Raw genomic sequence first — 21,482 nt, forward strand, 5'->3', positions numbered from 1 at the left:
CAGTCATTTAGTTCACACAGTATTCCAGTCCACTGTTCTCTATTGGTGGACATATACACTGCTTCCAAATTTTTGTTACTACAGTTATTACTCATGTCTCCTTGGACACGTGTGGGAGCCACCCTAGAACACGTACTCAGACATGGAAATGCTGGGTCGTGTCTTATCCTTTACTGTAAGTTGGCAAATTCTTCCTTTGGGCGGCCGACGGACCCACATCCGTGACTGTGTTTTAGAAAGTCTACCACCGTGTGCGGTACAGACACAAGGACTTGGGTGTGTGTGTTGTGTGCGTTTTTCTGGGTTGAGTCTCATGAATTTCATCCGATTCTCTAAGAGGTCTTTTGTAGGTACCTGCTCCCCCTGCCGCAGAAAGTTATTAGGAACGATATAACTTAAAAACAAGCCGTTTAGAAGGTGGAATCTAAAGGTGGACACACATTACGTAGGTAGCCTACTGGTTTAGAACGTGAAGACCTGGAAACAGACATCTAACCAAGGGGAGGCTGGGCACCAGCAGCTGAAGGGCAGCAGTGGGTGGACGTGAGCAGCGTCCTGACCACAGCCCCACGCGGCAGGAAGCCGGCGTGGTGGTGAGCTGGGGACCGGTGGGAAAGGGCAGGGTGGTGGTGGGGGATGGGTGAGAGGGGGCGTGGGAAATGCTCCTGGTTCTGTAAAGGAGATGGCGCTGACCGGGGTCCAATGGGTCTTTGTCAGGTACGGGATTTCAGCACATCTCAGCCACACACCACTCAGGACGCCCTGTCACACTGTGAGCCGCTGCAGCACCAACACGGATGAAAGGGTCACGTCCCAGCAGCTACCTTGGTGCAGGGTTTACACAGCCAGGCCCTGGGCTCAGCACTTGGCAGACTTCCCTTGCTTACTTCTCACAACCCTGTCCCATAAGGGAGGCAGTCCTACTCTCATCCCAGAAGTTAAGCATATCCCTAACCCTAAGGTCTTACACAGTCTTTGATTTTCTTAAATAGTGCTTTTTTTTTTGTTAAATATTTTTCCATTGATCTTTTAGAGAGAGGGAAAGACAGAGAGAAAAACCGATGTGAGAGAAACATCGATTGGTTGCTTCCTGCACTCACCCTGACCAGGGCCCAGGACGGGGAGGGGCCCGCAACCAAGGTATGTGCCCTTGACCAGAATCGAACCTGGGACCCTTCGGTCTGCAGGCCGACGCTCTATCCACTGAGCACACCGGCCAGGGCTCTAATCTGCTTTTTAAAACATGCCTGGGCAGGTGCCAGAAAACGTTGAACAGTCCAAAAACAGAGTCTCCGTTTCTCCAAAAGACTTGCCAGTTGGCTGAGAACAATAAAACGATGGTTTAAAGATATTTTAGGATGCGGGCACCATTGTTACAGTAATTGTTTCACCATGGCGTGCCATTTTCACATTCTAAGTGATGATCAAAGAAAGGGATGAGCTTCAAGGGTGGACGCCATCCACGCAATGGGAAAGGCCCCAACGAAAATTCTCACACGCTGCTGACAAGGACACACGCAAGTCAGAGCAGCTTTCCTCAGAGAACCGCTCTCTCCACTCACAGGCACAGCCTCGCTTCCCAGGGAGCTGGTGAGGGACTAACTGGAAAGCAGTGTTCAACGCAGTGTCCTTACGTGGGTGGCACTGTCAGACCCCGCCAGAGACGGCTGTTTGGAAAACTGTCCACCTTACTTCTGACTGTAATAATTTTAAAGAATAAGACGAGTTTATATTCGTTTATGTCGTCCCCGTAACCTTTAGAAACTTACTTTGCCTAAAAAACTTAGTTAGCCCTGGACAGCGTGGCTCAGTGGTTGGAGCACTGGCCCTCGCACTGCAGGGCTGTGGGTTCGATCTCATGCAAGAGGCACCAATCAATGTGCCTCTCTCACATCAATGTTTCTCTCTCTCTCTCTCTCAAAAAAAAAAAAATCAATGGGAAAAATATCCTTAGGTGAGAATTAACAACAAAAACCAACAACCTATTTTGCTAAGTTTAACCCAACAGATGTCCTGTCTCTACTCCTCTGGTCTATTACCTTCTCCCCTTGTTGCCTCGGAGGACCTGGGGCTGCCGTGTGGCTCCCTCTGGCACGGCCCGCTCTGGGGGTGGAGTTCTCCCTCCGCCCCGCTCTCCGAGGGCTGCCCGCTGAGGGGGCCTTCACTCCAGCTTCTCCCGTGGTCCTCGCAGGAGTGGCGCCCCGGCAGGGCGGGCTCTCCGTCTCCGTTCAGGTCGGTCCCGTTGCAGAACGGCGCAGAATGCTGGGCTAGGAGTCCCACAAACCTCCGTCCTCGCTTAGAAGCTTCATTGATCTGAGGTTTCAAAAGAGACGGTGCGACAACATGGGAATTTCATGTCAATTGATTGCCCATTAACCTTCAGGCGCATTAAGGAAATTAGCACAGGGAATGCATTTGCTGGTGACTAAAGACGTATTCATTAACAAACCAGCAACCTGTGATAGAGCGCTACTCCTGGAGACTGTGCCATACTGTGAACGTGACTTCTTCAAACAGTTCAGGCAGTTTAGAAAGGATGCAAGCAGGAGTCCTGTATTTCTTTAAAAGGTTACTCTGTGGGAAGAACTCGTCATTCCATAGCATGATTTCTGCAGACCGGTTAACCATGGTCTCTCTAGTTGAGGCAAAATGAAGAACTATTCTGAGAAATCCTCAAAAATAACATTACCAAACACATCTTAATGAATACAGAAGACATTCATTAAAAAACAAAAAAATATACAGTTGTTCAAAAATAACATTTGACAACTCATTGTTTGATGTGGGGAAGAAAAATGTTAACAGGCAGATTCTTGACCACGTGTGTGCGATGCATAAACCCAGTTCACACGCCCTGCCTGAGGCAGCTTTCTGACTGCGTGCACCCTGGTGCCACTGCCGCCCTCCTGGGCCGAGGAACACGCTTACATTCCTCTGTCAGGGCAAGAACGGGGCCAGAAGCCTGTGGCACGACCCCAGTGACACATTCAGACATGAGTGGCCGTTTCAAAGCACTTCTCCTTCCTCTGCCTGCGCTTCATTTCTCTGTTCCTTTTATTTTTTAAAAATATATTTTATTGATTTTTTACAGAGAGGAAGGGAGAGGGATAGAGAGTTAGAAACATTGATGAGAGAGAAACATCGATCAGCTGCCTCCTGTACACCTCCTACTGGGGATGTGCCTGCAACCAAGGTACATGCCCTTGACCAGAATCGAACCCGGGACCCTTCAGTCCGCAGGTCGATGCTCTGCAGGGGGAAACGGTACAGTGACCGCCAGTGCTTTCTCGAGTCTTATACGTTGATTTGGGTGAAAAAGTGAAGAAACCTTTTCCTATTACTAGAAAGTTTCATCTGGAAAAGTCTGGTAACAAATAGACTGTTAATTAGTGTTTTCCATTTTTAATTTGGAAGATTGATGTTTTCCAATGTTATTTTTATTTAAAAATCCTGGGGGAAAAACACTTGTGAACCTACTTTTAAAAACAGAGCAAACATTGATATAATGTTAAAATGACTTAAAATCTAGCTGTTCAACAACCAACTCTTTATACAAGGCGGCCGTTCAAAGCTGACGCCTGGCGTTCATCCACTGCTCCCGTGCGCACACAGGGCGATGCTCCATGTCCCATGCGCGTTTCCTGAAGCGACTCTCTTTCTGAACTAACCGTTACTCTAATTGCTGGAATAACAGCACTTTCCTGTTTAAGTGGGTCTCTAACTGTCTCCAGGAAGTCAGATGCAAAACAAGAGCTCTGACGGCGATCCATAAAGACTGAGCTAGTCGTTACAGTCTTGTTTTCAAAAGAAATTTTCTGGAGTGGATTTATCCCCAGAAAAAAAACAGTTCCCAGAATAGTAGTAGTAAACAGCATGTGTACGTCGTTTATAAAAGTCTAGTCCCCCAGCCTGTTCCTGAAAAGCCTTACTGAGTGCCGGTGACTTGCGCAGAAGTGGGGACGCCAGCGGCAGCTGTCCCTGGTTGTGCACAAGCCACGGCTGGTCGGACACACAGTCACTCACAGCCGAGGCACAGGCAGAGGAACAGTGAGCAAGTCCCACCGTTTCTTCCTTGAAAGGAAATGTCTTAGTTTTTTGGTTCTATTCATGTAAATAAAAGCTACAATCTTACAAGTATGTCAATGCAACACAAAAGAAAACTTCAGTGTCAAACCCCATCAGTTTAGAATACTTATAAGTGTAAGTTTTTTTTCTTGATTTTAATCAACATGCATAGTGTTTACTTTTTAAGTTTCAATTAGGTTATACTGTATAGACTGACGGCCAATATAGTTGCCACGCTCAGGACCCATAAATGTTCTATGCAGTGGTCGGCAAACTGCGGCTCGGCAAACCGCGGCTCGCGAGCCACATGCGGCTCTTTGGCCCCTTGAGTGTGGCTCTTCCACAAAAGACCGGCTCTTCCACAAAATACCGACTTCTGCGCATGGGCCATGAAGTTTCAATCGCACTGTACATGCACGCCCGCACGTGGTATTTTGTGGAAGAGTCACCCTCAAGGGGCCAAAGAGCTGCATGTGGCTCTCGAGCCGAGGTTTGCCGACCACAGTTCTATTGTATTGATGGGCCCACTGCCTCCTTCTCAGTTTGCCAATTATTGAGAATTTGGCCCCTTATTCGCTATTTGTTAAAATATTTTTGTATAGAAATGACTTTTCCCCTTCTCCATGAATCTCTTGGGATAGATTCCTACAGAGGAACTTATTGAGTCACAAAATAAAACAGGATTTATAATTTTTATTACCAAACTAATATTCAGGAACGCTGTACTAAGTTATTACAATGCCAGTCGCAATATATGGATTTTTCCTAAAGCTCACCCAGCACCGGATCTCATACTTCCAGTGTAACTTCTCAGTGAACCCTGGTGTGGTGGTTATTCTCAGCGTCTACATTCACACTAAAAATGATCGGGTAGGTTGAACTGTTGGCCAAATGCCTCTTTGTGACTGTTTCCGTCTGTATCCACTGTTCATGGATTCTGTGTGTCCATTCAAGAATGGACACTGCTTTAATGCATTTTACTCACTTCATCTAGATTCTGAAACCAGGTTCCCAGAGGACACTTGTTGCAGAGTTCATCTGGATTCTTTAAGCTTAGTTTTAAGCTTAGCTTTCCTAGTATTTGCTATGTCTATATATGAAATTCAAAGTCCTCAATCTATAGTAATAATAGCCTAGGTGGTCGTCACGCCCTCATGCATCACGCCCTAATGTTGTCACAAGATGGCTGTCATAAGATGGCCATCACAAGATGACCATGCGCACAGAGAGGCAGGGCCCAACAGAGGAGGTGGGTCGTGGCAGGGGAGGGCAGTTGTGGGTGATCAGGCTGGCAGGGTAGCAGTTAGGCATCAATCAGGCCGGCAGGGGAGCGGTTAGAGGGTGATCAAGCTGGCAGGCAGAAGCAGTTAGGGGATAATCAGGCAGGTAGGCAGGCGAGCGGTTAGGAGCCAGCAGTCCCAGATTGTGAGAGGAATGTCTGACGGTGATCCCCCCTGTGGGATCAGGCCTAAACCGGCAGTCGGACATCCCCCAAGGGGTCCCAGATTGGAGACGGTGCAGGCTGGGCTGAGGGACACCCCCTGTGCACAAATTTCATGCACTGGGCCTCTAGTCTATTTATAATTGACTACATCTACTCTTTCATTTTCTTTCAGAATTTTTATATTTAAAAATGACCTCTTTATCTCATTGGAAACATGTGGCATGTGCTGCCTACAGAACAGCTGCCCATGTTCCCCATGGCACTTGCTAAGTAATGTTGCTCCCCCTTTTATTTCCTCAGGTTTGTTATGAAACTTCTATGTGTATAAGTTTATTTCTGGCATTTCCATCTGTTTCATTGGCCTCCATGTCTGTTTTTATACATAAAAAAGTATAATACGTTTTTTAACTCTGCACAATTTGGTATATGGTAGAATAAGTCACCTATTATTTCTCTGTTCTTTTTCAAACAAGAAAGGAAATTGATGGAGAAGAAATACCAATGACATCTCAATATCCCATGAAAAAAATGTATACATTTAGTACCTTTTCTATCAGTTCTTTTGCTACGTCATTTGCTTGCGTCTCATACATTAGAGGACATTCCTCAATCACCAGCCGTGGGCGTCTCTGTCCGCTGGGTGCTGCTGAGAGCTTTGGGCTGCAACAGAGAATAGTTCAGGGTCAGAAGCCTGAAGCCGATTGCCGAGTTTAAGCGGATTTGCTCACGTGAAAATGCATGAGCAACAAGTAAGGTCCAAGCAATCATTTCTTTGCTTTGTCATTTCAAGCCTAATGGTTGTCTTCATGGGCAAAAACACCAGAAAAACACAGTCACTTTTATTCATTTAAATTTATTCATATATTAATTTCCAATTTAATATAGAAGAAAAGTTTCATGACTGTTGTTTTAACAAACGTTCTGAGAAGTGAGTTGGGATGACGAGCAGACCTCGTTATTGTACAAAAGCACAAGTGAAAATCTCATTCAAACGCAGATCAATATTGACCCGTGTTTTTCCTGTTTCTTCTTCTCTGAGTTTTCCCCCTTCCTTAGTCCTCGCCTTGTGAGGGCACCACTGAGTCTATTTTAAGCAATGCTAAACGAGAGAAATACTGTAGACATGGTTAGTAAGGTTTGTAAGTAGGAAACGAGCTCCTACTGTGTGGTAAGGGGCGTGTTTATTTGGGCATGCCCGACGGGGCTGCCGCCTGCGTGCACCCCCTCGGACACGGGTCAGGGGGCAGTTACTCAGTGAGGACAGTGTCCCTTAGAAGCACACCTAGAACAGTTTTTAAATGTTTACTTTCTTCAGTTTTCCTGTTTTCCCTCTTTTCTTCTTATTTCATTTTTTCTTCTCTGCTTAGCCCTTTCATAGTTAAGGTGGTTGATTATTAGTCTATTCCTAGAAAGAGAAAACACAGGTTTTACCTCGGTCTTTGAGATGGTTTTGGTATAGTTGAAGAGTGGTTTAAAAAAATGGAATGCTAATCAAAGAAAATGGGTCTGGTTATTTTCATCGCTGGAAGGAAGAACAGTCTTTGAAAACGCTCAAACTTACAAGCTAGTCTGGCAAACAATGGTTGCAGTATTGTTTGGGAAAGTAACTATTTCAAAAAGTTTAAAAAATAAAATAAATGGCTTTTACCTCCTATTTTTTTTTTTTTTTAAAGCTGACAAGCCCAGCTGGTGTGGCTCAGTGGTTGAGTGTTAACCTATGAACCAGAATTCCTGGTCAGGGCACATGCCTGGGCCTCGGGCTTGGTCCCCAGTGTGGGGCGTGTAGGAGGCAGCTGATCAATGATTCTCTCTCATCGTTGATGTTCTTGCTCTCTCCCCCTCCCTTCCTCTCTGATATCAATAATATATATATTTGATAAGAGCTCTATCCAGTTTGTAAGAATGTGGCATGTAGGCCTTTGGGAAGTAACCGTTTTAGAAGGGAGACGGTGTCATGCCCCGTAACAGAACAACGCAGGGCTGCTCAGAGAGAGTCCCCGGTCCAGCCGCGGAGGACTTGGAGCTGCGGCTACCCTGTCGGCTTCCACGTGCGTCTCCAGGCTGCTTCCCTTCCCTTTGTCACGGACTTCCTCATCTGGGACCTGCTGGTCTGCAGGCTCTAGACCAGGGGTGGGCAAACTTTTTGACTCGAGGGCCACAGTGGGTTCTTAAACTGGACCGGAGGGCCGGAACAAAAGCATGGATGGAGTGTTTGTGTGAACTAATATAAATTCAAAGTAAACATCATTACATAAAAGGGTACGGTCTTTTTTTTTTTTTTTTTTAGTTTTATTCATTTCAACGGCCCGCGGGCCATAGTTTGCCCACGGCTGCTCTAGACTCAGTGAGGCCTCGAAGGGAGGAAATGTAAGCTTCCTTCCCCAACCCGGGTTAACCACTGGGAAATGTGCCTTAAACCCAAACCCCTACTGATCCTTCATTTCTATCACGTTGTTCAAACTTTCTGTTCTTTCAGCCAAAGAGAACCGACCGTTCGCAGCTTCTCACTCAGTGTGACCGCCTCCTTGGGCAGCAGACTCACCTTAATTTCAGGCGCCACAGCACCACCCTGTACAGGTGGCTGGCGGGCAGGGGCCTCCGCTGGCGCACGGGCTGAAGGACAGGGTGAACCGCCCCGACAACGTAGCCGTTCCGATAGTACTCGTCCACTTTTGTTACTATGTCTGGAATGGAGCTGATCTTGATGACTTCCGGGTTTGGTGACGCTGAAATAGCAAATGCAAAGAGAAATTTGCACACATATGAACTTGAATTATTTATTATTTCTATCTATGTGTAATAATACTAATGAGTAGGAAACATATATTTTCCAAATTTATTTCAGAAAAAAGCAACAGTAACTTTATGAGCTGGTAGATATAGAATTATTACCAATATGTCTTTTTTGTTGTTGTTAATCCTCACCAGAGGATATTTTTTCCATTGATTTTTAGAGAGTGGAGGGGGAGAGAGAGAAACACCAACGTGAGAGAGACACCTTGATTGGTTGCCTCCCACATGCACCCCAACCGGGGGCCAGGGAGGGAGCCTGCAACCAAGGTACATGCCCTTGACTAGGAATCAAACCTGAGACCCTTCGGTCCAAAGGCTGATGCTCTAACCACTGAGCAACCAGGTCAGAGCATCAGTATGTCTTCAAGTAAAAATATAACGCCTTAGCTGTGTGTTTTTTTCAATAAAGCAACTTTATTTCTTAGGATTTCATTTGACTATATTTCCATTCATAGATATCAAAGACATAGACACAAGAGAAACAATATTAAGTTGAAGAGCCAACTGTTTTTATAATTCTGAACAAGATGAGATGCATAATTCTTAAGAATAAAATTCATACACATCTAAAATTAAGAATGGGAGAAACAGTATTTGTTAAGCAAGAATTGTCATTTCCAATTACACTTCTAAAGCACCGTGTTTGCTTTGTTTTTTAATCTTCACCTGAGGATATGTTTTTATTGATTTTACAGAGAGGAGAGGGAGAGAGAGAGAGAGGGAGGGAGAGAGAGAAAGGGAAAGATCAGTTGCCTCCCATACGTGCCCTGACTGGGGAAGGAACCCAAAACCTAGGCACGTGCCCTGACCAGGAATCGAACCCGCAACCTTTCAGTGTATGACGCTCCAACCAACCAGGCCCCCTCACCAGGGTTAAACCACCGTGTTTTGTTTCTCTGGGAAACTAAAACCATGGTTTCTTAAGGCACTTATATAAGTGGTTGAGTAAAGGAACTGAAAAAGTAAAAGAATCCAGAAGTTCCTTTTAAAAAGTAAGAATTCCAAATGCACAGGAAGTTTAAATGTAAAACTGCATGCCCCTCAGGCCTCCCTCTGAAGCTGGGCAGGTCTGTCGGAACGACACGGCGGTACAGGCTGTGCAGCAGTTAGTCCGAGGAGAAGGCTGTGTTACTGGGACAAGGTTCTTGTGTCCCAGCAGGCTTACTCTACAAAACAGCGCTCCGTAACGACATTTCCCACTTCCTGGAGAACAATCAGGAACTAATACCTAGAAGCAGACCTGCAGTTTGAGTGCCTCTCGAGTAAGAAAACATCTGAAATGAACTCCGGGTGTGGGCAGGGCAGTGCTGGCGGCTGGCCTCCCTCAGCGTGGTCGGTGGCGTCCAGCAGAAACCGCTGCTAATGGACTGAGGACAGGGAGGAGGCTGAGGGGCAGACAAGGAGGAAGGCCGAGAGGACATCCCCTCCTCGCACATTAACATCCAGGCCCTGGGACAGAAATGCACCCCCGGCGGGAGTTCGTGCCAACTTCTCACACGAGAGGACGGCGCTCAGTAGAGCAGCCGTGTGAACCAGGACGGGCCCATTTCCTCCAGTGCCATCCTCTCTCGGATGGGAACGGATCTATTCAGAATACGCTTCTTCCTCGCCGTGAATAGGAAGAAAGCCGGCCTGGCCCTGGACTTTGAAGCAACAGCTGGGCTTCATTGTGAAGTGACCCAGTTCTGCCTGCCGTGTGGCCATCGCTCTGTGAGTCATTGGGTTGTACCATGTTCCAGTATTTTCATTCCCAGCCCTGAGTTCCAAACAAAGGAACTGAAAAACCATGAAACAGAACAAACTGTTAAGACTAGGAAACAAACATTAACCTCAACGTCGCTTTAGAACTGTATACACAGTTTTAAAGCAAAGTTCAGGTTTTAGGGAGTCTCATGGCTCATTGTAGAAAGTGGAGATGCGTTCGCAGGGCACGGAAGACTCCCCATCGTCTGGCCTCCGCCTGTGCTCAATATATTTTTATTGATTTCAGAGAGGAAGGGAAAGGGAGAGAGAGAGAAACATCAATGATGAGAGAGAATCATTGATGGGCTGCCTCCTGCACACCCCACACTGGGGATCGAGCCCACAACCCGGGCATGTGCCCTGATCGGGAATCTAAGGTAACTTCCTGTTTCATAGGTCGATGCTCAACCACTGAGCCAGGCCCCCCGGGCCCCTTATGTTTTCAATGCAAGCTGCCATTTTTGTAGTCGCTCATTAACATATTTAACTGAAGCAATATAACTGCAGTTCTAAAATACCCTAAAACTCTATTGCGCTCCGTGGCTCATTATTACAGGCAGATACAAGACCAGATTCTGACCATTTGAACCTCCTGCTGCCTCTACTGTGTGCTGCTCCCATCCATCTGCTTCACCAGGACTTCCCAGACAGAACCTAACATTTTCTCTGATTGCTGAGTCTGTACATCATGTCTTTCAGCCTTGCTTGCCTTAACCACGCTTCCTACTCAGTCTTTTTAAAAAAATATGTTTTTATTGATTTTTTTTGGGAGAAAGGCAGAGGGAAAGAAAGAAACTTCGATATAACAGCAAAGCATCCATCAGCTGCCTTCTGCACACCCCCTACCGGGGATCAAGCCTACAGCTCAGGCCTGTGCCCTGACTAGGAATCGAACCAGCAACCTTTCGGTGCGCAGGATAACACCCAACCAACCGAGCCACACCGGCCAGAGCGACTCAGTCTTTTTTACAACCTTTAAAACATTTTGGGTGGGGGTAGATATGTACCATACCAAAAAAAAAAATGCACAAAGCATACTTAAAACTGCCACCACCTGGGCCACCACCATCCATTCAAAGACCAGAAAACGGGGCACTCCAGCCGCTCCCCATTTCACCCTTCCCAACAACAACCCTCTCTCCCTCCCTGCGCTCCTTGAGCGCGGATGGTCATCCTTCCTTGCTATTCTTTCTAGTTGACTATTGAGTATGCAGCCTGGAACACTATTGTTCAGTTCTGCTAATTTTCTGAGCTTTACAGACGTAAATCATATGGTGTGTACTAGTACTTTTGTGTCTGTCTTCTTCCGCTCAGCGTGATGTTTCTGAGATTCACCTGGTGTAGCTGTGTCATTGCAGGTGGCTTCTCGCCATTGCAGCATAGCGGAGGTCGGAGGTCAGCAGAGCACTGCCCATGGCCTGCTTGGTTACATGAGCTGTATTTGCACAACAAGGCCAGAGACGAGTGGTTGTGACCCAGACCACATGGCTTGCAAAGCCCACAAGACTTCCTGTCTGGCCCTTTGCAGAAAACGTTTGCCGGCTTCTGCAGGGTGGTGTTCCGTTGTGTGAGTCTACTACGGTTTATGTGTCCTGCCTCTTGTTCCTGGATTTCTGAGTTGTTCACACTTGGGTTGTTACAAACGTCGCTTCTATGCACATTCTTGGATGTGCCTTGGGGTGCCCACGTGCCCATGGTTCTGTTGGGTGTATGCTCAGCTAACTAGGTGACGCCAAAGCATTTGTCCAACAGGGTCGCACTGATTTACCGACACCTGCAGTTAGCAGTCTTTACAGTCCAGTCATTTTGCATGATGTGTAGTGGTATCTCACTGTGCTTTTAACATGCATTTTTCTCATGACTAACAAGGTTGAGCACAGTTTCGTGTATCTGTTGACCATTTGGATTTTCTGTTTTATGAACCACCTGCCCACATTCCTTGGCCATTTCCTGTTGGGTTATCTTTTCCTTCCTAGTAATGTTTGTAGTTATATTTATACATTCTGGACACAAACCCTTGCCTAAACCCCACCCATCCTTTAATCTCTGATGAGGTGGCACTTCTTTAAAGGGTCCTCCACTCAGGGGGTGCTCTCCTTTCTGCTTCTGTGGCCCTCACGCCTCTAGCGCGTTCCTCGGCCACCCCCGTGCAACATGCCTGCAATGAAACTGCCCATTCACCTCCCTTGGCTCCTTGGGACGCCCCTGCTGCTGTAAGAGGCACCACTATTCCCAGTTACTCAGGCTCAGAACTGGGAAGTCATCCTGGATTCCTCACTCTTTCTGTCCCTTCATGTCCGCCAGCCACAGGCTCCGTTCCTCCTTCCCAATGTCAGTGATATTTGCCCCTTGGATCCCACCCTGTCGCCCCCCCACGTGCAGGTCCGTGTTGATTAGCCTTGACCCCTGCAAGCAGTCTCCTAACTGCGCTCCCTCCCTCCCACCTCTCCCTCTCGCAACCCTATATGGATCATCTGAAAACACGCCTCTGTGTCTATCAATTACTTGTTCAAAGCTTCACAGCTATCGATTCCCCATAGAACCAAGGAATCGCACCTTAGGCAAGTCAGGGCGTCTTCACAGAAGACATACATCATATGTGTTTACTGCTGTCACCAGGTTTGATAAGACAAGGTGGGGTTCTTGTTCTAATAAAAAGGAAGCAAGCTAGCGGCCAGTAATGTTTCACTTAATATGTTCTACATAAACCTACTGAATTACATCTTACATAGTTCATTGAGGAACCTGCCACCTATCCTGTGGCTTTTAGCATTGCAGACACTCCTTTTAGCCATAAAGCTACACATGCTCTAAAAATCCTTCAGGCTTTATCACTTAGACTAGAGGCCCGGTACATGAAATTTGTGCACTTGGTGGGGGGGAGATCCCTCAGCCTGACCTGCGCCCTCTCACAGCCTGGGAGCCCTTGGGAAATGTCTAAGCTGGCAGTCGGATATCTTTAGTGCTGCCGTGAGGCGGGACAGGCTCCCACCACCGCCACTGCACTCGCCAGCCATGAGCCCAGCTTCTGGCTGAGCAGCGCTCCCCCTGTGGGAGCACACTGACCACCAGGGGGCAGTTCCTGCATCGAGTGTCTGCCCCCTGGTGGTCAGTGCACATCATAGCAACTGGTCATTCCACCATTTGGTCAATTTACATATTAGCCTTTTATTATATAGGACTGTTTTCTAGGATTGGACAGGGAGGTAAGCTAACCTGTTGGATAATTTGCAGAGTTAATTTAACTTTTCATTAATAAAGCATATCTAACACACTCCTATAAACATACTCACACACTCTGATACGCATACACATATAGGTTAGACCAGTGGTCGGCAAACTGCGGCTCGCAAGCCACATGCGGCTCTTTGGCCCCTTGAGTGTGGCCACGAAGTTTCAATCACACTGTACGTGCACGCCCGCACGTGGTATTTTGTGGAAGAGCCACACTCAAGGGGCCGCAGTTTGCCGACCACTGGGTTAGACAGTAAACCAGAAAATTTATCACAAAAGTGCACTGAAACCTCACCAGTGGTGTTGGTGGACCTGGCATAACAGGAGGTATAAGACTAGTTACCTTTGTATCAAGTGCTCACTCAAGTGCCAGGAGCCTGTTCAAGTTGATGATCTTTCACCCTTAGCATGTCTCTATCGCGTCAGCACCATCAGAGCCCCCGTTTTACAGATGAGGGGACTGAGGCAGAGCGACGTTTAGACTTGCCACAGCGAGTGAGTGTCAGCGCCTGCCTTCAGAACCTAGGAGGGGGACTTCAGAGTCTTATATGCTTAATGCCGATGACATTATTTCTCCCATAGAGATGGAAATAATGGTTCAAAAAAAAAAAAAAAAAAAAGACCAAGTATGGGGAGAGAGAGAGAGAGAGAGAGATGTGCCTGAATGGGAAAGAAATAAGTTGTTCAAGAAATCACAGCCCCACAACAGGGCCCTGGGCATTTTTCCTCCTCTCACCCCACCGGGACTTCACTCTGTCTGTGGCCTGTGTTTGGAAAAACAGAGGAAGACAAGGTAGGAGACAGGCTGATCGCGAGCGCACAGCGGTCGGCAGCCCGTGGTGCCTCCTGAAAGCCTGCTCACTGCGCAGTGGCCTCGGCGTGTCCTCCTGATGGGAGCCCCAGGGCAGTCGCCGGTGCCAAGTGCAGGGTGAAGGCTCCCCCCAGCCCTGACTCACATCTCTGAGCGCTGCGGTGGCAGGTGGAGGTCGGAGGAGAGAGAAGAAGGTGGTTTGTGGAGCTGGCTGATGTAGTTTTGGCTTCTGAGTCAAAGTCAAGAACAAAACATGTAGGACAACATGGAGAGAACGGGGACACCAGGAGACGGGGCGCCGGGACCAAATAGGAACCAGGTGCAGCTCGAAGACATGTGCGGCTTGGTGTGAACATTTGCAAACCATGCCCACACTTACCCTCTGTCTACAGAGTAACAATTGCTACCTCCTCCAAACCCCTAGTGTGGAAGCAGGAATTACATTCCTTTCACAGACTGGACTTCCTGCTCTAACAAAACCAGAGCGACTTCTGAAAAGCGCTGTCGATCTTTCTGATTTGAGGATGACTGCATTTACACAAGTTGGCCCGAGATGTTTAACATTTGGGGAGGAAATCAGGAAAGAACTCCAAGTGACTCTCAGCCCTGCGATCCCATGGGGGGTCGTGCAGCAAACCTTCAAGCGCGGCCCAAAATGGCTCTGCTCTGGCCTGCAGTTTATGAACAGACAAGGGTTTACGTTTAAGGGGAGAACATGTTTGTGTCCTGTGGGTTTACAGAAGCGAGTCCTAAGAAGTCAGCCACAGGGACGGTCTGGGGAGAAAACAGCACCGCATCATGGAAATTTCCTCCAGTCATGGTCTTTGGAAAAGTATAGACAAAATTCATCTGATGGTTACTTCCTCGCTCACCATTATCTTAATCAACCTTTAACTTTCCTGGTGAAAAAGGAAGTGAGGAATGCTGTCATTCCTTCCTCCGGCGGCCTTGGCCTCGGGTGGGAGTGGACGTGCGGCCGCGGAGAAGCAGACGTGGGTGCTCCGTGCGCCCCTGGAAGGCGCTGGCTGGCCGCCGGCTCAGTTTTTGACAAAGAAAAATGGGCTGCCCTGCCTCTTGCACAAAGATGCTCTGTTCAGGGCAGCCGAGAAGCGCCGAGTCCGCGGGGCCGTTGAAAAGACATGAAGCAAATGCCCAACGGGACCCTATGCCCAGCACAAACTTCCCACCCACCCCTACAGTGTGTGGCTTTTTCAAATTAAAAGTATAACTTTGTGAGAGGAGCTTAAAGCAGGGACATCTGGGAATCCCAGCAGCAGGCAGGACACGCTAGCGTCCCCGGTTAGTAGCCCACCGTTAGAGAGACGGTGCAGTTTGAAGCCTGGGGTTTGCAGAGGCCGATGTACAGACCCCTGCGTTCCAGAAAGGAGCGAGGCCAAGCGTCTGTGAGGTCTGGCCCCTCCCTCCTTCCTGGGGCTGCCATCTGGGCTTGTTTATTTGTGTCCCAACTTTCTGGAACAGGGAGGTGCTCTGTTAGGGATGGGGCACCGAGCCTCGCAGAAAAGGCTGTCTGTTCTCCCTGTTTACTGTGTGCTCAAGCTCCAAGTTTACTTTGGTCCAAAGACCCAGTAACTAGCACCATCACAACATGTAACTCAACTGGGGACCGCAGAGTTGGCTCAGCAAAGCTCCCCCACAAGATGCCAGGAACCTTCCCCACAGTTACCTTCTTGTGCCTTTCGGATCTTTCAAAACTCGCTGTCATTCAGGCCCTAGCTGTTTGGCCTGGAAAGCAAACCTGTTTCATGGATCCTTCTACATAAAAGCATTGGATTTAAGAATGAAAAAAATAGTTCTAAGCAGTGTTCCTAATTTTATAAAGCACGTATGTTACCAAAAACAACAACAGAGCAAACAAAATAATCTTTCCATATGTAATTAAGAGACAAAGCATTCTTGTCAGAGTGATTATACAATCCGATGAGGAAGAACACGTCAAACATCACAATCCGACACTTACATAAAACCCCCAGTAGCCCCTCATCTCTGAAACATTTCACAGAGCGAATACAAGAGGAGGAAAAAGTACCTTGTAGAGTAAAATCCAGCAACACATATTCGTAGGCAACTTCTGTCTTTGTCTCCACTTGCGGTCTCTTCAGGGTGGAGAATATCTTCCCAGGGCTGCTGTCCTCGGGGTCGTCCAGCTTCCGGAGCCCGCACCCCATGGCAAGCCCCGCGGGAGCTACTCTGCGGGGCAGCGCGGTCCCGCCGCTCCGGCTGCAGAGGGGCAGCTGCGGACCTCGCCGCGGTGGCTTCTCCAGCCAAAGCGGAGATGCTCAGGGAGCAAACATCCGCGTCCGGGGAGAGGAGCCGCGGACCTGTCCTATCCATGTTTCTGCGCCGCCGCCGGGCCCGTCATGACTGGGCGGCGGGCGGAGGCTGGGCCGGGTCCCGGGGCGCGCGGCTGCCCAGCCCCGCGGAGGTTTCCATGCCACGTCGGTTCCAGCCCCTGCGCCCTGCGCCCTGCGCCGCCCGGGCTTTGTCTGCTCGGGGCTGGATGGGGGAAGAGGTGTCCCGAACGGAAACAAGAGGCCAGAGCGCAGAGCGGGTGGAAACAGTTACAGGCGAGGATCCCTGCAGCCACAGGGCATGCGATTCTTTTTTTTTTCTCTTTTCCCCTCTTTCCTGTGCCCACCCCCTCCTTCCTCCCCGCTACTACCAAGAAGGGAGAGAGAGAGAGAGAGAGAGAGAGAGAGAGAGAGAGAGCGAGAGAGAGAGAGAGAGAGAGAGAGAGAGAGAGAGAGGGAGAGAGAGAGAGAATATGAAAGAAATGGATTCTCAACATGTTTGGAAACAAAAATCATTTCCAGAACGGAAGTCAGCTTTATGAGGAAACTTTTCTGGAGTCTAAAAGCAGAAAAGTAAAGTTTTTAAAAAAAATTTTTTTAAACACACACAAACACTTTAGCACTTTTGAGGATTTCTTCCGATATGAAGGTTCTCTTTATGCTGGAAAAATTACATACTAATTAAAACTGCCAAATAGAAAATAGAACAATATTGAGATATTTTCATAACAAGACTATTTAATTGCAAAGGGGAGACAGATATGTGGATAATTAGTTTTCCCAACATCCTTAAAGTTTAAAGTCCTCTGCTATTAGACGGCCCATGGTGGTAACTAACAACACTGTGCAGGTCCCCCAGAATCTGTAATAAGAAAACCCCCCACACAACAAGACTGACAACTTGATTCATTCAGTCTTACAAACTACCATTCACCTCCAGTCAAGCACAGTTTATGGCGGACCTATTGTAATGAGTGTTTATTGCGTTTCCCCATCGACAGGTCAGGGGTATGAAGCACCCAAGACCGAGAGCCCTGGAATCGGACGGCTTGGGATCAGTCCTGCTTCTAAGGCCTCCTCGGGACGCGATTTTGGGCAAGTTACTTGACCTCTTCAAGTTTCGACTTCCGTCCTCACGAAATGCAGTTAATAATAGTACTTACTTCATAGGCTTGTTATGAACGTTGAATGAGATAATCTTATCTCACATCCTAGCACTATGCCTGCCTAATAGCACAAAATAAATTAATGTGCTTACGTTATGCAGTAGGGTTGAGAGTAGCAATAGGAAGGAAGTGATTCTGCCACCACTCCCATTGTGTACAAAATACACCCCCATCACAGTTCAGATCCTAGAGAACACAAGCCCGAAAGATCCTTTCAGTCACGTTGGAGAGCGCAGCAAAACTCTCACAGGGGCGGGGGGCGGGGGAGATGGCTGATATAGTTTGTAGATCACTATGACCTGTTGTCTTTAAATAGTTTACTTCTCAGAAGTGGTGTTAACAGAGGAAAATTCCATAGTCCTTCATTCTCAAAGATGAGCATAGTTCGTGGTAAGCCATTTCTGGATAAATCTGGCTAGAAAGACAGCAGGCTCTGACCCAGTATGACCTGCTTGACTATTCACAGTGCTTTCATGCCTGTCATTTTTCATGTCTTCTTTTGTATGATGGGCTGTGAGCTCCTGGATGGTGAAAAATGAAACATTCGAAGCTCACTAGTGTTTATTGCAGTGTCTATAGATTATTACGTACTCACTGTATTAAGTGCCTGCTATCTTCCAGGCACTGAACTGGATGCGGGCTGGGTATACAAGATGACTAAACATGCCCTAGAGCAGCGGTTCTCAACCTGTGGGTCGCGACCCCTTTGGGGGTTGAACGATCCTTTCACAGGGGTCGCCTAAGACCATCGGAAAACACATATATAATTACATATTGTTTTTGTGATTAATCACTGCTTTAATTATGTTCAATTTGTAACAATGAAAATGCATCCTGCATATCAGATATTTACATGACGATTCATAACAGTAGCAAAATTACAGTTATGAAGTAGCAACAAAAATAATTTTATGGTTGGGGGTCACCACAACACAAGGAGCTGTATTAAAGGGTCGTGGCATTAGGAAGGTTGAGAACCACTGCCCTAGAGACTTATGGTTTAATGGGGATGGTAGACTTATAAACAGATCATTCCATTTTGACTTGGTAGCTGCTGAGATAAAGCATGCATGGGACACTGTAGAACCCACGAAGAGGCCTCCAGCTCAGCTCGGAGGAGGATGTGTGAACTGTCCTGAAGGATGAATGGGCACAAGATAGATAAGGAAAGGTGGGGAGCTCCCTGGCCAGGTAGCTCAAGTGGTTAGCGCGTCATCCTGACTTGTCAAGATTGCAGGTTCCATCTCCAGTCAGGGCACATACAAGAAGGAAACGCTGGATGCATAAATGAGTGGAACAACAAATCAATGCTTCTTTCTCTCTTTCTCAAATAAAAAAGAAGGTGGGAAGCATGTGTCAGGAGAAGAGAAAAGCATGAGCAATATCGCAGAATCATGAAAGAGTATGGCATACGCTGGAAAACCACGAAGCAGTTAAAAATTATGAAAATATAAAATTTGAAAGAAGACTAAGTTGTAAGGGAGGCCACAGCTAAGCTCTAATAGGTCATAAGCCATACAAAGGGAAAATGGACTGTTTTGTAGGCAGCAAAGGAGAATCAAATAATCAAATGAAAAAAAAATCGGAGGAGTTTGAGGTAGGCAAGTCACATCGGTCTGCATTTTCTAGGAGTCATGTGGCTACTAGAAGAAGGTGGTCACCATGGGAGCAGGAATGGAGGTAGGCCAGCCAGTCAGGAGGGTATGCAGAAGTCTGCTTGAGAGCTGATGAGTCATTAAGCCTCTTCAATGTGCAGAGACTAGATATTAATCAGTAGATAACATTTGTGAAATATCAACTTGGTACTGTAAAGGAACAGTACCAAGAATACATAAAGGCCTCCTGCAAATAAAGAAAGAGACACGCCAGTAGAAAAGTATATATGTATAGGCACTTCACAGGCAAAGAAATATGTCTAGTTAATAAATATATGACGAGATGGCTCAATTTCACTTCTACTTAAGGAAATGCAAATCAAGACCACAGTGAGATAATATTTTATTGTTATAAAATATACCTAAAAGTTACCATTTTAACCACTTCAAAGTGTACAATTCAGGCATTAAGTACATTCACTATATTGTACAATGAGCATCACTATCTAGCTCCAGAACTTTTTCATCACCTTAAGAGGAAAGCCCGTATCTTTAGGCATCCACTCTCCACCCCCACGTTCTCCCACGTCATGGCGACAACTAGTCTCCTTCCTGTCTCTATGCACTTGTCTATTCTGGATACTTCATACAAATGGAACCTACAATATGTGGTCTTCTGTGTCTGGCTTCCTTCGTTTAGCGGAATGTTTTAAAGGTTTGGCGACGTGGTGGTATGCATCAGCATCCACTCCTTTTTATGGCTGAGTGATACTCCATGGTATGGCTATCCTACATTTGATGGTCTCTTCATCAGGTGGGAGACATCTGGGTTGTTTCCACCTTTTGGCTGTTGTGAATAATGCTTCTATGAACATTAGCAGGATAGCATTTTATACTTTTTGGGCAAAAAATTAACAAGTAGATAATATCTAAGCATTAGATATTTAGGGGTATGCTGCTGATGGGGATGGAGATTTGTTCAACCATGTTGGAAAACAACTTGGCATTATCTTTCAGAATTGAACACCCTCATCTCTATGATCCAGCGATATCACCCCTAAGTACATATCCAAGATAAACGTTAGCATATAAGTACCAGGAAACATATATGAGAAAGTTGCACTCGTGTTTCTAAGAGGAAAAACTTGAACCATTTGTGTCACGGAGTTCTGCTATAAAGGGAAGGAAAGAAATGGAGCAGCAGTGGGGGTTGAGGATTTTTTTCAAGATAGGGAAAATCAGCATGTTTGTATGCTGAAGATAGATTCCACGGAAAAGTAAGGGGGTGGGGGAAGAACTGTTGGAGAACCTGATTTGTTTCCTAGTTCTGGAGGGTGTACGCACCCTCCAGTTCTAAGTTTTACCTATCCTTCACTGGCCCTTTCTAAATGGCTGGATCAAATAGAGCACTTCAACTAAATACCCAAAGGATGTTTGCTGTGCTTATCGTAGTTCCTATGGAGAATCTGATTGGCCCACTATACATATCACCACAGAAATCAGATCCAATGTACTATACACCCCCATTCATAAATTATTATAAGGCAGTCAAAGTGAATTGAGTTACAAGCAAAAGCATGGGTGAATCTTAGTAACAAAAGGTTGAGTGAAAAAGGCAAGTTGAAGACTACATGCAGTGTGATATCCTTTTAAAAATGTTTAAATACAAGCAAAATGAAACAGTCTGTTGCTTAGACACACCATATATGTGATAACATGAATGCAAAAGTACAAAATTCAACAGTGATTATTACCTCTGGGAGAATCGGAAAACAAGGAGGAAAGGAACACATCTAAACCTCTGGTAATCTAGTTCAGTGGCTCTCAAACGTTGGTGTGAATCAGGATCGTGGAGAGCTCATTAAAACCGAGATTGCAGCCTGGCTGGTGTGGCTCAGTGGTTGAGTGTCAATCTTCGATTCCCGGTGGGGGCGTGCAGGAGGCAGCTAATCAATGATTCTCTCTCATCATTGATGTTTCTCTCTCTCTCCCTTCCTTTCTGGAATCAATAAAAATGTATTAAAAACAACACCACCTATATTGCTGGGCCCCACCCCAGAGTTTGATTCAGTAGCTGGGGTCGGGGAGCCCAAGAATATGCATGTCTAACAAGGTCCCAGGTGTTGCTAATGCTGCTCTTCTGGGACATTTAAGAGACCCACTTCTTTTTAAAAAAATTTTTATTGTTGAAACTATTACATCTGTCCCCCTTTCTCCCCATTGACCTCTTCTAGTCTGCCCTGCCCCCACCCCAGACCCTCACCATGGGTTATGCATATATGCATACAAGTTCTTTGGTTGATCTCTTCCCACCTACCCACC

At 46.7% G+C, this 21,482-nt stretch overlaps 1 protein-coding gene across 1 annotated transcript in view; it reads right to left on the minus strand.

Annotated features, from left to right (window-relative positions):
* Positions 1-16,751, minus strand: part of RFTN2 (raftlin family member 2) — a 40,051-nt gene extending 23,300 nt beyond the window's left edge. Inside the window, exons 1-4 of the mRNA XM_014461121.2 lie at positions 16,138-16,751; positions 8,052-8,235; positions 6,055-6,169; positions 2,040-2,313 (exon numbers count right to left, since the gene is read on the minus strand). Of these exons, the coding sequence (XP_014316607.1) occupies positions 2,040-2,313; positions 6,055-6,169; positions 8,052-8,235; positions 16,138-16,276 (712 nt within the window). The 5' untranslated portion in view covers positions 16,277-16,751. The remainder of the gene's footprint in view (positions 1-2,039; positions 2,314-6,054; positions 6,170-8,051; positions 8,236-16,137) is intronic.
* Positions 16,752-21,482: the final 4,731 nt, after the last annotated feature.

Source organism: Myotis lucifugus, unplaced genomic scaffold, assembly GCF_000147115.1.
Source record: "Myotis lucifugus unplaced genomic scaffold, Myoluc2.0 scaffold_3, whole genome shotgun sequence".
In the NCBI taxonomy this organism is placed as follows: domain Eukaryota; kingdom Metazoa; phylum Chordata; class Mammalia; order Chiroptera; family Vespertilionidae; genus Myotis; species Myotis lucifugus.